At 37.0% G+C, this 17713-nt stretch overlaps 1 protein-coding gene across 2 annotated transcripts in view; it reads left to right on the top strand.

The window, feature by feature from the left end:
* The window catches only part of FBXL4 (F-box and leucine rich repeat protein 4), an 83801-nt gene that overhangs the window by 48582 nt on the left and 17506 nt on the right, over positions 1-17713 (top strand). For both annotated transcript variants that reach the window (XM_043591983.1, XM_043591984.1), the window contains exon 7: positions 17314-17385. In XM_043591983.1, coding sequence (XP_043447918.1) covers positions 17314-17385 — 72 coding nt within the window. The remainder of the gene's footprint in view (positions 1-17313; positions 17386-17713) is intronic.

The raw sequence follows: 17713 nt of genomic DNA, 5'->3' as shown, positions 1-17713 counted from the left end.
ACACTGTGTGTTAAGTAACTTGAGAATAAAAATTAATTAATCGATTAATTTAAAAAATAAATTAGATACCTTAAAAAATGTATAGCCTGTGGGATGCTTTTGAAATGTTCTATATCAACAACATCTAAGTGTCAGGAAATCATGAAGTAATCCAGTTTTCTTTAATTTACCTCAAGAAACTGATAGAATATGACTATATATTGTTAAAATCATTTTCTTTTTTTAGTTTCAGGGATACAATATAATGATTCAACAATTCTATACATTAGTGCTCATTGTGTTAAGTGTACTTTTGATCCCTTTTTTCTGTTTTACCCATCCTCCCGTCTACCATTCCTCTGGCAACCACCAGTTTGTTCTTTGTATTTAAGAGTGTGGTTTTTTTGTTTGTCTCTTTTTTCTTTTGTTCCTTTGTTTCATTTCTTAAATTCCACATACGAGTATATTTTTCAAGAAGTGTGATTTGTAAAAGCCTGAGAAGATTTCCTATCTCCAGAGTGGAGATCTATACGTATCTAACTCTAGATGGCAAGCATCATCTCCACCTTCCCTCGGTTACTTAAACACAGATTTAAAATCATTGTAGGAATGCATTAAATAAAATTTGTGTTGTAGTTCCATCTGCTAAAATATTATAAAAATAATTTATACATTTATTTTATACAATTTTCTGACATTGAGTGTATAAAAAATTTATAAAGTTACATTTTAATGATCTACAATTAACTTCCAGTAAAATAAAAATAGTGCCATTTGAGTGCTGTAAATGGGAAAATTCAAAATTGGGAAAAATTTACCTAGGCAGTGTTTACTTTTATTGCTTCTCGAGTCTATATTCAGTGCTCTCGAGTCTATATTCAGTGCTCTCAACCTATACTTAGTATTCACTTCTAGTGTCTTCTCATCCTTGGGATCTGTATCAGATGCTGACGTGGGCACTCAGTAGCTCACAGGAATAAAGGAAGAAGGCAGCACAGTCCTCTGGTCTCTTAAAACAAGCAGAAGCTACAACACTGGCATTCATATCAATCTGCAAACACCTCCCTTGTCACTTAGGCACGGCGTTATGTCACCCCCTTCTTTCTTCCATGAATGTACACTTCTGTCCTACACTCAGTGATGTTGGTGGATGGAGAACAAACAGGGAATAAGACAAGATTCAGGGGCTTGGCTTCTCTCTGAACCTCCCGTGTAATCATTGGCAGTACATTCAGATGTTATGAACTGTTTTGAAAAAAAGGAACAGCAATTAATTTTAAATGCCTCTGTCTGCTCCGAGGAAATATATGAGAAGAAAAAAAATAAAACAAAACAAATTTGAACTTCCTGGGAGAGTTTTGTTTTTTTTTTTTCTTAACAAGCAATACAAATTATCCAGTGCCACTTTTGCCTGTTTTTCTAAATTCTACAAATTTTTTAAATAAGCAAAAATTAGTATTATTAAATGTTGAGTCTGTTATAGCATTTAACTTCAGAGAGATCAGATTGATGGTGTCGTAGAGTTATACTTTACAGGCCTATATATAATTTACACTAATAAACATAATACATCTGTGCCATTTTATAAGACTTAAGTCTGTGTGCCTAGTGAGCAAAGCTTTAGAGGATGTTGGAGACCTGGGTTTTAGCCCCAGTGTTTGGGAAAGCTTACTGAATGTACTCTGTTTGCTGTCCTAGACATTTTGCGTATTATTTAATTCTTTGCACTAGTCCAGTGAAAGTAGGTGTCATTCTCATCTTACAGATGATCAAATGAAGGTTCCAAAAGATTAGTAACCTTCCCAGTGACACAGAGCAATATGTTAGAGTCAGGATTTGAACCCAAGTTTGGTGGTCTCAGTGTCATAGTTAAAATTGTATGCTATGTAAAAGCACAGAATGGTGGTTATTCTAAGAACTTGACTGCCTCTATTTAAACTAGAGATTTTTTCCTTACTACCTATTAGAAAAGATTTGCAATTGGTAAGGAAATATAACGTTGTAACTAACATACACAACATCGTGATCCAGTGTAAAATGCAAACTAGTAAATTATATTCTATATATATTTTGTAGTTGAAACTTCTACAAGGAAGTGGAATTCTTGTCTTTCATTTTTATTATAAACAAACTTACTTTGAAGTCTTAATTGCTCTGCATTTATAAATAACAATTATTTAAATTACATTTAGAAAATTTAAGTAATAGTTTGTGGAATCAATACATAATAATGCTTTAAGCAAATGGGTTACATAGGCCACTTGTCAATGTTATACCCTAGTGGACAGTAGCATTGGGACACATAATCCCCCACATAATTTTAGCAGGTAAAACTATGTGTTGTTGATGTCTAGGTGGTATGTTCCTAAGTTGTTAGGCATAGCCAGGCATGTTGCAGTTCTGATTACTCAATAAGACTGAGAACCCAGGAGAATGAAAGTATAATCGGGTCAGAATTGCCTGATATGCCGGTGGATAGATCCTGACATGCTGACGTGGCCCCTTGTGAGCCAGTGGTGAAACAGGTCGTGAGCCCAGGGTAGTGGGCTTCTCTCTCCCCGACATATTTCACCATCAAGGCTGCTTGAGCCTCATGAACCTCATGGGTAACTTTGTCAGGAGCTGGGGTTGTATTGTGGTTCATATCCTTCATATTGCTTGATTGCTGCTTTGGTAGTAAACTGAGAGCAACCTTAAAATAAGCCCCAGTGCCATTGTCACCAATTTTTGAGCCCAACCTTTACCTGGCCTAGTTCATTAAAAAAGTCAAACCCATAAATAGATGAAACAGAATAAAATGGTAGTTACCAGGGGATAGAGGGTGGGGGGAGGGTAAGATTGACGGTGTTTAAGAGATCTAATGCACAGATCTAATGCACAGCATGTATAATGAGTATAGACAATAATACTGTAATGATACAATACAAATATTGTTTCAATTGTAATTGTATTTCAATATATAAAAGTATTAAAGTAACTCACTGAACACCTTAGATTTACAAATTACAATGAATCAAGTTTATCAAATTAAAAAAAAAAAAAAAGATTTTCTGCCCAGTTCCACTGCTTTGGCTGACTATGGTCAGTACCCTGCAGTGAGAGAAGGCAGCGGTAGGATCTTGTTGAGACTTTAGCTATGATTAAAACTTTTGCTTAGCAGTAGGATTCAAGTATCTGATTCACACACTATTTGATAATTTAAAAACTGAAAAGATATTTGTTATTTAGTCTGTATCATAGACCCAAGTCATACAACTCAGTCCTTATCTTGGCTTTTCCACTTAAAAGATTTATGTGTTTGGGTAAGCCACTTGTACTAAGCTAAAAGTTTATTTATCTATTAAAAAAAAAGCCAAACTTACCCTATCACATAAACTATTGAAAAGACCAAATTAGGTCATACGTATTAAAAAAAAAAACAAACAAACCCACACTTTATAAATTAGATGGACCTGTATAGTGGTGGAAATGATAGTATAGATTTACCCAGCATAGTCCTACACAAATATTCCCACCTTCGTCAAGTATTCTTGTATATCTTCCTAAATAGAAGTATCTTTTCCATCATGTGTGAAGAGAGATTGAGGCTGAATTATCTCTTTTACCCTTTTGATTTATTTCTGGTGAAAGGAATGTTCATTCCTAAATTAAAAACTCCTTGACGGGGAGGACCATGTTTTTGACTGTTTACTTTTTTTCACGACTAGTGCATAGAACAGCATTCATTATAGTGAATGTACATAGTAGGTATTTAGTAAACTTCTGTTGAATGAATGAGTGATAGCTATTCCTATCAATTCATTTTTTCATTAGTAGATAAGCATATCTATTGAACAGATGGACAGTTAGATCTGCAACTTGAAAAACGTAGAAGAAAATATTTGAACAGATCTGTATTTGTTCAGAAGTTTTAGCCCTAAAAGATAATGCAGTATAGTTCAACCTGTTTTGTTCATTTGTTTCATGAGATCTTTTTCATTTTTTAGATGTGTTTAGGGTTGAGATGGGAACTGGTTTCGTCAGAGAAATAACAAATGTCTCCTTAAAACATCAACCAAAAAACATCACTAAATAAGCTATTTGCAGAGTCAGTGGTATACACTTGTTGGAATTCAGTAGATGCAAAGAGCAGTAAACATATGCCTAGTAAAGAACAAGCTAATACTACGATAAAGAGAGACAAAGCAGGCTGGTGTGCAGTAAGCCCACATGCATCCAAGAACATCACAGGTGTGTGCTTGGTTGGAGAATGGTCTGTTGTGCAACCTTATTGGGAGAAATGACCCTCCAGCCAAGACTTAGGCCTTGTTTACTGTATGATCCCAGAATGACTAGTGAAGTGGGTTGATAAATAGGGTAATTTTCTTTGTAATGAATTTGGTGGATCTTTTAGGTGGATCTTTTAGACAAAAGGTGGGAACTTAGACAGGAAGGAAGCTTTGTTGTACTTAGGATCTTCTGCTATCCATGACGAAAGGGTAGCTATAATGTATAATGATGTATATACTATAGCTATATTATAGTATATATTTAGTATATTATATATACTAAAGCTATAGATGTATAAAGATGGGACGTACTTTGTTTCAGTCCCTTTGGTCCTTTTCTTCTCTGTTCACTAGATTCTTTTCATGTTTGATAAACACTGATTGCAAGCATTTCTCCTGCCATATACGATGATGTCTTTTCGTGAGAGGAGGGCTGTAAAAATTTAGCTCATTAAATAGGCCTTGGAATACTTAAAAGGAAACCTTTAATTTCAAACTAATTTTAGACTTAAAGAAATGTAGCATAAAAAGTAGATTCCCTTACCATATGCATAATTTTTTTCCTGAACCATTTGAAAATAAATTAGAAGATACAATTCTTTACTTCTAAAGGGACATGTATGTGTAACCTACTGTTAAATACTTGTGTTATGAGCTGAATTGTATCTCCCTAAAATTCATATGTTGCAGTCCTACTCCCAGTACCTCATAATGTGAGTGTGTTTGGAGCAAGGGTTTTTCAAGAGGTAATTAAGGTTATATGAGGTCATCAGGGTGGGGCCTAATCCAATATGACAGGTGTCCTTATAAGAAGAGGAGATTAGGATACAAAGAAGCACAGAGGGAAGAGCATGTGAAAACAAGGGAAGAATATGGCCAGTTTCAAGCCAAGAAGAGAGGCTTGAGAAGAAGCTAACCCTTCTGATATCTCAATGTCAGACTTCTAGCCTTCGGAATTGTGCAAAAATAAATTTCTGTTGTTAAAACTACCTAGTGCATGGTACGTTGTTGTAGCAGCCTTAATAAACTAATGCAGTTTGTAAAGGATGGCATAACAACAACTTTTTCACATATTGCATAAAAAGTGTCTTGGAGAGAGGTCATGTGCATTTACTAAAACAATGTGGATTAGTGGTGGAAGTTTGGACCTGTTTACCTTTTCTTTGTTTGTAGAGAAAAAAAATATCTGGGATGGGTGTGAGATGGGGCATGATAGTAGCTCAGTAAGAATGTCATTCTGTTGCTTAGCAGCAGACAAGAAAACCAAGTGTGTTTTTTAAAAGTTGGAGTTATAAATGGAACACCTGCATCCAGTTTTGATTGCCTCACTTCAAGAATGATAGAGCATAAATTGAAAGAATCTGAAGAAGTGAAAAAACTGATTATAGGTATTGTGGGGGACTAGTGTATGACAGTAATCCGAAAGTATGGTTCAGCAACTGTTTACTTGGCCTACTAGTCAGGGACGACAGTTTCAAGGACCCCACTGGCTTCATCTTCATCAAGTAGAAGACGACAAAAGTAGTTGATCTTTACTTCTCTTGGATATCAGCACTCTCCTTGTATTTTCTGCTTTCTGTACCAGTTCATTTGGCAGAGTAGATATGTAGGTAAAAATGCATCCGACCCCGTCTATTGATGAAAGCTCCTGGGCTTTCCCACTAAAGATACATAAACTGTCTTTTGAAAACCGTTTGGCTTGATTTAATGACATGAATTTGCTTCTTGACACAGAGATAATGGTGGCCTCCTTACTGCATTCTTACTTGACTTAAAGAGCACATTTTTTATACTGGTAAGTAGAAGCAGGGATGGCCTTTCCTTTAATGGAACCAGTGCAGCTAATAAACTCAAATGAAAGGGATGGCCTCTCACTTAACAGAGTCAGTGTAGACAACCAAGACCAAGAGGAGAAACTGAAATAGAAAAAACCTATGCTGGTCATGTAAATTGACTAATGCAGGGCACCATTAGCTAACTGCCACCTAAAATGCAGTCCACTTCAGACAGATTAATTTGACTAGATAACACATAAAACAAAAAGGTTAATAATTACTTTGTTCTTAAATAGCTTAAAAGTTAAGATTTTTAATAACTTCTATATAACTTAACTATCATATACTAAAGTTAACAATTTTTAAAGCCTTTAATATATGTCTCCAGGCAAGAATATATCTATACTTTTCTTTATCCTGATAGGCTTTATAGAAGTTCCAGTGGGAATATGAGGCTTTTGGTGGGGTTGAGTATATGTGGCCTGAGAGAATAGGCTGCGGTTCATTCAGGGTCAAGAAGCCTAACTTGTCAGTGCAGTGAGGTGGGATATAGAGAGAGTGTCATCTCTTGGGGGTCAGACTTGTTATCATCCACCAGTAAATCAGGTAGAAGAAATCTACCTGGAAAGGACATCATTCATTAGAGGTAGCTGATCAGCATATTCTCTCACTGTTGGCATGCCACTAGGGAAACTATAGTTACAAGACTTACTTGGTGAGTTTAGAATGAGAACACTGAGAATTAGTTATGTGACTTAAATGATTAAAGGCATCAGCACAGAACAGGTTGACACTTTCATCTCAACAGGAAAGAAAGAAGATAAATAAAGTCTTTGCACTAGTACACTCTCTTTAGACGAACAGTGTCAACCAGCATATGCCTCAGACTCCTCTTACATGCTTCTTTGACAGTCCAGCCCTTCTACCCCTCTGATTGAAACATTCTTTTTTTATATACTCAGTAAGGTTACTGTCAAGTCCAGCTGGTGTGGAAACTGCCCTGACTTTGTGACTGTAGATATCTGCCATCACCCATTATGGATTGATATGGAAATTGATCAGCCTAGTCATCTGTGAGCAAAGATGCATTCAACTGTATGATTATAGGAGAGATCCACTACAATAGTAAAATGGTTCTGAAATGAGACTACAGAGCAAGGCAAACGTGTGTGGTTTAGTCTTAGATTTTGTTCTGTCACACAGATGGGCTTTTGGAATTTAAATTATTTGAACCTTATTTTGAAACTTGTACCATATAGCCAAATTTCTGAGTCTTTGGTCTAGGGTAGCTTTAACTCTAGTTAGTTTTAGAAAGCTTTCCTTTTTTTCCTCGGAGGTAGGTGTAAGAGCTTTATTAATTTATGTCATTTATGGTCTTTAACTTTTCTTTTTAGAAACCAATGAGAAGTCTAACTTTCCACCACAATGTTGATCTTAAAGTTTAAGGTATAAAAGACAAAATTATTTTCAAGTTGTGATTATGTATCATTGTATAACCTATACTGTATTGTATATTTGGACTGTATAAAGAGAACAATTTGCAGTAGATGGTTTATAGCAAATCTCTATAAAGTAATTGAACTGAAATATTCTGGAATGATGATTGTTTCTACATATAGTTAGTTTCAAGTGCTTTAAATAGTTCTCAAAATGCTTCAACTTTGATTCCATATTCCCCTTCCTCAAATTTATTGAGATTGGGATACTGGGGCAAAAAAGAAATTTAAATTGAAGAAAGATTCATATATCCAGTGTATACTTTTTTTTTAAGGTAACGTCCATGCCCAATATGGGGCTTGAACTCATGACCCAGAGTTCAAGGGTCACATGCTCTACTGAGTCAACCAGTCAGTCACCCATACATACATGTGTATTTTAAATTCTACTAATTGATTGTGTTCTTTGGATTTCTTTGGTGATATTTGTTATGCAAATTTATGGATACTCATGCAGGGAATATACTTGTATAAAATCCCATCTCGTTACTCTGTTGTGTTTGAAATATATCACGGTCAGTGAATGTACATTTGTTTGTGATCAGGTGATGTCACTAGTCTCTATATTTTAGCTAATATATATCTGTAATACATAAGCTTATTTTAATGTTGCTTCAATTTTTTTTTAATGTTCATTCACTTTTGAGATAGAGCACGAGTAGGGGAGAGGCAGAGAGGGAGACGGAGACACAGAATCCGAAGCAGGCTCCAGGCTCTGAGCTGTCAGCACAGAGCCCGATGCAGGGCTTGATCCCACAGACCACAAGATCATGTCCTCAGAGGAAGTCAGATGCTTAATCGACTGAGCCACCCAAGTGCCCCTATAATGTTCCTTTAGAATGCTTTCTAGGAGTCATTTTCTTAGAGTTAGAGAATACTGATTTGGAATCCTATCTTCCTATAGTAAGAGTGTTATAATTAAGGGTTAAATTCTTTACTGAAGATAAGCAACAGTTAATTTTAACTGAGCAACAAAGGTCATAAACTAGTTATAACAACTATAAACCTGTATTAATGTAAAATGGTAAACACAGTACTGCAAACATTGATTAACCAATGTCTCACTGTATTATGAAATGTACACGGTATGCATAAGTAGAACTCTACTAAGCCATAAACCTGGACTGTCTAAAACTTATATGTGAGTATAATAAACATCAGTTACCATCTTACTAAGTATTTTTGCTTAGTACTTTCAAAGTCTGGAGGATAGAAGGTTATGTAGTGTATGGGTAGCATTTCTTAAAAAAAATGTGAATGAAAATTTGAATTTCCTTCTTTTACCTCTTACTAAATTTCCTTATAGCAAGGAGAGGCATTAATAATAATTCTCTGTGACTAATAGTTATCTGTTGGGTTTTGGAGCTTTTGAACAGGGTTAGTAGGTAGATTATAGGTGGAATGCAAAGGGATTCTTTTTTTAGGAACATATATTCTACTACTAGATGCCAGCATTCACTTAGGGTATGTTTTGATAATTCTGTAGGAGAAATTAACATGGATCCAGTCACTCCTTAGTGGATTCCTTTCCATGGCAATTTAAATAAGGTTGGCCTTTGTTTAAAAATGACAAACTCATTTGAAAACGCATCTCCTGCCTTGCATTATTAAAGCTGATAACTATTTAAATAAATTGTATTTTGATTTTATAGAGCTACTCTTGTGTTCCTATTGAATTTTATTGAACTAACCAGCAGAATTTGTGGACTTTAGGACCTAATAGATATCTTAAGTCTTAAATCAGAGGTTCATACGATTTTTTCACTCTTTTATTTCTGAATGCTTTTTTCACGGCATACTTGCTAATGTAGCCTTAATCCATCCACTTGTGTGTTCTAGAAGCGCAAGTACTCAGTATGATAGAATTGTTCTCTTAAGTAGGGGTGGGCAAACTTTTTCTGTGAAGGCCCAGATAGTAAATGTGTTAGGCCTTGCAGGTCATATGTGTAAGTGTTGATGCATTCAACCTGCTGTTGTAGTGTAAAAATAGCCATAGACAATACATAAATGATAGGGTGTGTCATTGTTCCAGTAAAACTTTATTTACAGAAGCAGGCAGTGGGCTGGATTTGGCGTTGGGGCAGTAGTTTGTCAACTCCTGCTCTAAGTCATTGAGTTTGTGGTCTCCCCCAAATCAGGCCCTTTTATATTTGGAAACAAAGAATTTCTTCTCTTTGCTTCATCATCAATAGCAGAACTTTAATTCTGAATACTAACAGCATAGAGAGAGAAGATCCTAAACATTTTCTAGGAGGAAATTGGTTAAATGGATTTAGAGAGACTGCAAACTATTGTCATGTTTTCTAAACCTGGGTACTCCCACAGTCTCGGGCTTCTCATGAGCTCTGCTGGAGAAAGTCATGGAACTGTAAACTTGTGCTTGTTCACCTCAGTGCTTCCTGTCGGCCCTTTTATTGATCTCTGTTGACTCCTTGTTATATTCCTCACAGCATCTCTTCCTAGGCCATCCTTGTTCCCCCTAGCCATCACCTCCATCCCCTCGTGTGGTGGTCTCAGCATGTCTCACAACTCTTACTTAGCAAAGATGTGTGATGTCATTCAACATGAATCTTTTATCCTATATTAGTTCCTTCTTTAAGGTGGGAATGAAAATAATAGTTCTGCCTACCATTAAATGAATTTTTAATTCCCAATTTAATGTGCAGACTGTAAGTTATTGTACAATATTTGCATGAGTAAGTATAGTATGCCATGAATTCCTCTTCCACGGCTTGTAATTCCTCTAGAATGCATCTGCCTTTACACAAGATGTTTCGTAGTTACGTAATTATGAGAATTTGAATTCAGAAGTGTATTGTCTGTGCCTCAAAATTATAATTGGTAAGCTAGACAGTAAGGAATATGCGTGGCTCCTCAAAGGAATAGTCAAGACAGATTAATACGGCGTTCTTGGCAATACATTTTTTTGTCTTACTCTTACCTTTAATTAGAAGAACTGATTTAACAGGAGTTCATCTCTTGATAAAAGAGAATCTTACTGTCCCAACACGGGGGTAGTCAGAGTCAGGGGACTGTGTTACGTGACTGTCCAAGCCACCCCAGGGGTTGGATGGAAATCTTAGAGAAAGGAGGGATTTGGGCCTGGGCACATACAACAAAAAGTATATAGTGATCTGGCATTGGCTGTACCTCATTGTCAGAACTGAGCCAAGCCTCTCCTGGTTCTGCAGTATCTCCGGTACCACTGCAGAGCAGGACCACTGCACTTTCAGTAGAAGTCCTGGTTCTGGGGACACCTGGGTGGCTCAGTGGGATGAGTATCTGACTCTTGATTTCAGCTCAGGTCATGATCCCAGGGTCATGGGATCGAGCCCTGCGTCAGGCTCTGCTCTGAGCATGGAGCAGCCCCTCTCTCCTGCTCATGCTCACTCACTGTCTCTCTCTCCCTCCAAAAAAAGAAAAAAAAAAAGGAAAAGTCCTGGTTCCAGACGGAGGCAGTCTGCAAGACCATTAGACAGGGAAGAATACAAAGAGTGAAGTCAGGGGATGGGAGTTCAAAGAAGTAAATGAAAGCATCCTTTAAAATGGAACAAGAAATTATGGAACATAGAGTGAAACAGCAAGAGCAAGTAGTTGTGGTAAAGAGCTAGTTAGAAATCTAGGAAATAAATGATAGTCATTATAATAAAAAATTGATTAAGTTCTAAATTGGACACAAAGATATTGCTAGATTAGAAAGGTTTGAGGAATGCACTTAAACTTGTAAAAGCTTTGGATGTCAAGCACTATTATATGTAGTTTGTATGCATTAAATATATATATGTATATACACACACACACGCATATACACACACATACACATACATACGTACATGCACACATACACCTCACTTAATCCTCATAGTAATCCTGTTCATTGCTGTAATAAATATATACTGTGTCTACTCTATGTGCTAGTCACTGTATTATTTATTTATTGTTATCTATAGGCTACCCCAAAACTGAGTGGCTTGGAAAGGCTGACATTCATCATCTAACATAACTTCTCAGGAATCTGGGAGCTGTTTGGCTGGATAGTTTGGGCTCAGGGTGTCCAACAAGGTTGCACTCATCTCAGAGCTTAACTGCAGCTGGAAGACCAGCTTCCAAACTCACACCCATGGCTATTAGCAGACTTCGTCTTTAGCTGTTGGCCAGAGACCTCTGTTTCTCTCTACACGAGCCTCTCCACAGGCCTCCTGAGTGTCCTTCTGACATGGCAGCTGGCTTTTCCTGACTGAGAGATGGGAACCAAGAGGAGCAATAGCCTTTTATAACAGTATTAGTCAGGGTTCTCCAAAGACATAGAAATAAGAGGGTGTGTGTGTGTGTGTGTGTGTGTATGTGTGTGTGTGTGTGTACAGCTTTATTCTAAGGAACTGGCCTACATGATTATGGAGGCTGGCAAGTCAGAAAGCCCACAGGATAAGTCAGCAAGCTGGAGACTCAGAGAGCCACTGGTGTAGTTCAGTCCAAGTTCAATGGCCTGAAAACCAGGAGAGCCAGTGTTTCTGGTCTGAAGGCTGGCAAACTTGAGACCCAGGAAGAGTCGATGTTTCAGTTTCAGTCTGAAGTCAGGAATAAGCTGATGTCCCAGGTTGAAGGATACCAGGCAGGAAGAATTCTCTCAACTTGGAGGAGAGTCAGCTTTTTGTTCTATTCTGATCTTTGATGGTGAGATGAGGCCCATCCACATTAGGGAGTAATCTGCTTTCAGTCTGCTGATTTATCTGTAGGTGAATGTTCATATAATTCAAAAACTCCCTCTTAGAAACACCCAGAAAAATGTTTGACCAAATATCTGGGCACCCTGTGGCCCAGGCACATTGACACATAAATTAATCATCACAATAACCTAACATACCATCACTCTGCTATGTCCTTTTTGTTAGAAACAAATCACTAGATCCAGCCCCCACTCAAAGGGAGAGGAACTAAGTAAGCTCCATCTCTGAAAGGAAGGAGTATAGAATGAACTGTGAACATACTTTTTAAGCTACTCTGGGCACTGGTTCTTGGGAGACTCCAATGTTTATGTAATAGGAGTTCCAGAAGAAAAGAAACCAGACCAAATGATAGAGAAGCAATATTTGAAAAAAAGGATTGTTAAGAATCTTCATCTTTCTTTCTTTCTTTCTAATATTTATTTATTTTTGAGAGACAGAGCATGAGTGGGGAAGGGGCAGAGAGAGAGAAGGAGACACAGAATCTGAAGCAGGCTGCACTGCAGTCTCTGAGCAAGCTGTCAGCACAGAGCCTGATGCGGGGCTCGAACCCACAAACTGTGAGATCATCACCTGAGCCAAAGTCGGATGCTCAACCGACTGAGCTACCCAAGCGCCCCAAGAATCTTCATCTTTCATGATGACAGTTGGAGGTCTTCCAGTCAAATGTTCACTCAGGATGCCAAACAGAATAAGTGAAAATAAATCTTTGGACACATTGTGATGAAATTGCAGAATATGAGATAAATGGATAAGAGCCCCCAGAGAGAAAAAATATATTACTTACAGAGGAAGACAATTAGACTGCCTAAAATTTTAAGCCTGGCTAAATTTTCACTCAGGACGGAGCGAAAATTAAAGACTAACTATGGTATTTAACTTTCTGTGACTCAGATTCCTAATTTATAAATGAGAATAACAGTATCTACCTTATAGGTTAGTATCTGCTGTGTTTACTGATATATCCAAGTGTAAACAGTGCCTAACACAGAGTAGACATTCAATAAATATTTATTAAACAAGTGTGTAGGGTTGTTGTGAGGACTAAACAATGTATATAATTTACAGCAGTACCTGACATGTTGGTAACTACTCTATAAATATGTGTTGTTAAGGTTTTACCACTCACAGACACTCGCTAAAAGAACTCTTAAAAATATTCTTCAACAAGAAGAAAAATTCAGTGAGAAGGTATCAGATATAATAGACAGTTAATGACACAGAAATTGATAAAATGCCAGTAAAGTAAATACAGTTGACCCTTGAAGAACTTGGGTTTAAACTGCATGGGTCTACTTATGTGCAGATTTTTTTTTTCCAATAAATGTAGTTCAGTACTGTACGTGTATTTTCTTGTCCTTATGATTTTCTTAAATTTTTTTTAATGTTCATTTTTGAGAGAGACTGAGACAGAGCTTGAGTGGGGGAGGGGCAGAGAGAGAGGGAGACACAGAATCTGAAGCAGGCTCCAGGCTGAGCTGTCAGCACAGATCCCAACACGGGGCTCGTGAGATCATGATCTGAGCCGAAGTCGGACGGCCAACTGACTGAGCCACCCAGGCGCCCCGACATCCTTATCATTTTCTTAATGACAATTTACTATCTCTAGCTTTACTGTAAAAATACAGTATATAATACACACAGCATACAAAATATGTGTTAATTAACTATGTTACTGGTAAGGCTTCCCGTCAACAGTAGGCTAGTAGTAGTTAGGATATAGGGGGTCAAAAATTATACCTGCAGAGTTTTCACTGTGCAGAGGTCAGCATCCCTAACCCTGATGTTGTTCAGGGACCAACTGTATTGACCATGGGGTAAGAAAGAAAGAAAAACTAATCTTTTTGTATTACTTTTAAAAAGGTAAACTAAAATCCTCAAGGTGTTTCTAAAATTCATATCAAAGAGCAAAGGATCAAGAACAGCTAAGAGTTTTGAAGAATGAGGAAAAGGTGTTTGCCTTACCACATATATAGACTCATTCCAGATTATAATAGGGAAGACTGAAGTGTTGGTACAGGGGAAGGGCAAATAGACAAGTGAAACAAAATACCCAGAAACAGACTCATACACATATGGAAACTTGAAATATAACAGAAGATACTGCAAATAAGTGGATAAGGTAGAATCTTCAATAAATTGAACCAGGACAACTGGTTATTCTTAAGGAAAAAATGAAATTTGATATGCTCCCATGTATAAAAATCAGTTACCACTGGGTTAAAAACCAGTGTAAAAAAGAAAAACTTTAATGGTGTCATTTAAAAAAAAAAAGAAGTAAAAAAGAATATTCTCCCTTGGGTAAAGAGGGACCTTTTGGGGAAGACAACAGAATACAAACATAAAGGAAAGATTGATGTGACTATATTAAAATTTGAAGTTTCATGTCACAGAAGATTCTATAAATAAAGCAAAAGACAAGTGTTAGATTTAGAGAAGATATTTGTAATGGATAAAACTGACAATGATTGGTATCCAGCATGGAAAAGAATTCCTACAAGTCAGGAAGGAAGAAACAATCTAATGGAAATAATCAGTAAAGGATATGATTAAGCAGTGTATGGCGCAGGAGATATGAGTGGCCCATAAACATATGAGAAGATCTTCAATCTCACTAGTAATCATACTAATAAATATTCTAACATTCCATGCTCATCAGATAGGCAGACATTAAAAAGGATGAAAAGATTATATGTTGGCAAAGATGTGGGGACCCAGCACTCTTGCATTGCTAGTGGGCACGTCAATTGACGCAGGCACTCAGGAGAGCTGTTTTGCAAAATCTGATAAAGTTTAAGCATACCTAAACACCTAGAAATTCTTCCTCTGGCATGTGCTCTAGAGCAATACTCTTCTATAAAATGCACAAGGAAGCACATATAAGAATGGTTATTTTAACATTCTTTGTTATGGTAAAAGTTATAAACAAACTAAATATTCACCAAATGGGAATATATGTTGCATAATGTAATAGTATATACCACAGTTAACAGGTCAGTGAGCTAAAGCTGTGAGTGTCAACATGGACAAATTTCTCACAAACATTGTCGAGGAAGATGCAAAAGTATGTGCACATTTATATAAAACCCCTGTTTTTATATAAAACCTCCCTGCAGAGGGAAAGAGAGAGAGAGAGAGACAGACAGACAGACAGACAGACAGACAGACTGAGAATCTTAAGCAAGCTCAGTGCCCAGAGCAGAGCCTGACATGGGGCTCAGTCTCATGACCATGAGATCATGACCTGAGCCCAAAGCAAGAGTCAAACCCTCAACCAACTGAGCCACCCAAGTGCCCCAAATTATATAATTTTCAAGCATGTTTTTAAGCACTGAGTGATGATAAAGGTTACCTCTAAGGAAATATATAAATGGATGGAGGGATTCACAAATAAATAAGGATAAGCAAAGCAGTATGCTAAGATTTGATAAATCTGAGTTGCAGCTACCTGGGTATTCTTTTCATTGGATTCTGTACTTGTTCGTATACCTGAGGTTTGCCTTTGTAAATAGTTTAAAAATAAATTATCAGCAAGTTCTTGAATGGAGTGTGCGTATAGGGGTGGGAGAAGGGGAGCCATTTATAATTTTGAATTGACAAGAATATATGGAATTCTCTATAAAAGTTCTCTAATATGTCCTGGATCTTGCTCATGGGAAAGTCTTATCAAGCAACCTTGTCATAAGGATCTGGTATTTTAATAAAAACAAACCTGATGTCATTTTCCTATCTGTTAGTAAGTTAAAATAGCTAAGTATTATGGAGAAGCAGAAAATTAATTTATCTTGATAGATCTCTTCTAATGTCAACATTCTGAGAGCTAGATGGGATTGTCTTATAAATGTGATAAGTGGTGTTGAAACTTAGGTATAAAGTCATAAAATGAATATAAACTTTTTTTTTTAATTTTGCTTAAAGAAATGCCCTACAGTGAAACAATTAGTCTTAAGTCTAGTTTTGTTCTAGGATCTCTTGTAACTATTATTTTATTTTTGCCTTAACTAAGTTTATTTTATCTGATATAGTGCATTATTTTCTCTGGGAAAATCTTACCTGGGTTCGAACTGATGTTTTGTATCGTCATCAACACATTCTTTGTCCTTTCTCCAGCTAATACTGTTCAGGTTTTGAACACTTGGAGCAGATTAAAGAGAAGTTGTACAGTGTCATCGTCATTTTTTTTAGATACGATTTAGTTGAAATGTTTAGAAAGAAATTTTGCCATATTAGTTTGAGTAGTTTTTTGTCCTAATAGAAAAAAGAAAACTAGAAATGTGAATGTTTTGCTGCTTTTTTTTTTGGTAATTTTTCATGGCAGGCATTTCACCAAATGAAGTTATGACTAGAGATATTTTAGGTACCATGATTATGTAGCAGTCTAGCATATCTTTGGGTTTCTTCAGTGGTGAGACCGTTTTCATTGCACAGAGTAGATGGGCTTAAATGGCAGGAACATGACTAGAAAGTGCACGGTATATATGTTTCAGTCAGCATGTTGCTAGTGACAGGTGCTCAATGGTTGTTGGTATCCTTGTCAGCAAAGAGAATCCTTTGACATTAACGTCACCAGCTCAATCCTGATTTGGGGTGACTCTATTGGCAGCTCCATCAGGCGGCAGCTGATCAGTGAATGTCAGAGCTGCCGCTGTTCTTCAAAGTGTCACCAGGCCTCTCTGGGTTTTTGTTTTCTTACTTTTTTTTTTTTTCTTTTTTTTGAGGGAGGGGTTGTTAAGCTTGTCTTGCTGTTCAGTCTTAACCAGACTTTCAAATTGCTTACCTTTGGGAGATGAGCTGAGAGGTCACAGGGAATATAGGTGTCTGTGGGGCCCACGAAACCATCTACGAAGTGGCGACTTACATGGAAACTAGTAATGATTACCTTGACTTCAAGCCAATCAATGGTGGGAGCACCTGGGGACTCATTAAATGGCATTTGTGGTGTCTGTAACCTCGGGTTTGAGCTCTATTTCAAGAAAAGCGGTGACAGCCTTTAATGTCTAATTGACCTCTCCTCTTTGTTTCACTTTCTTTCGCTTTCCGTATTTGCCGCCAATGTGGTCCCCGATGGCAGCAAACAGCACTGCTCAGCATTTTGAACTTCTGTTCAGAGCTTCAGCACCTTAGTTTGGGCAGTTGTGTAATGGTAAGTATTTGAAAATTCTTTACCTATACTCCATCGCTTGTTCTCTTTTTCTTCCCATGGGTGAATTTTATCCTGACCCAGCCACTCCACACTCACCCACGGCTTTTCAGATTTACGGCGAACTACCGTGTACCCTACTTTCAAACATTTTTCTTAAATTCGAGAGGATGTCTTTGAAACATCAACATGATTTATCCAGGAGAGCAAGGAAAGTAATGTGTTGTGGTAAAAAGAGTTTGGTTCTGCCTCGAGCCAGACAAGTTTCAGACAAGCTATGTACCTCTCTGGATTTTTTTTTTTTTTTTACAAAATAAGATATCAGTCATAC

Source organism: Prionailurus bengalensis, chromosome B2 (assembly GCF_016509475.1).
Source record: "Prionailurus bengalensis isolate Pbe53 chromosome B2, Fcat_Pben_1.1_paternal_pri, whole genome shotgun sequence".
NCBI lineage: Eukaryota > Metazoa > Chordata > Mammalia > Carnivora > Felidae > Prionailurus > Prionailurus bengalensis.
This window is presented reverse-complemented; position numbering and strand designations above follow the sequence as displayed.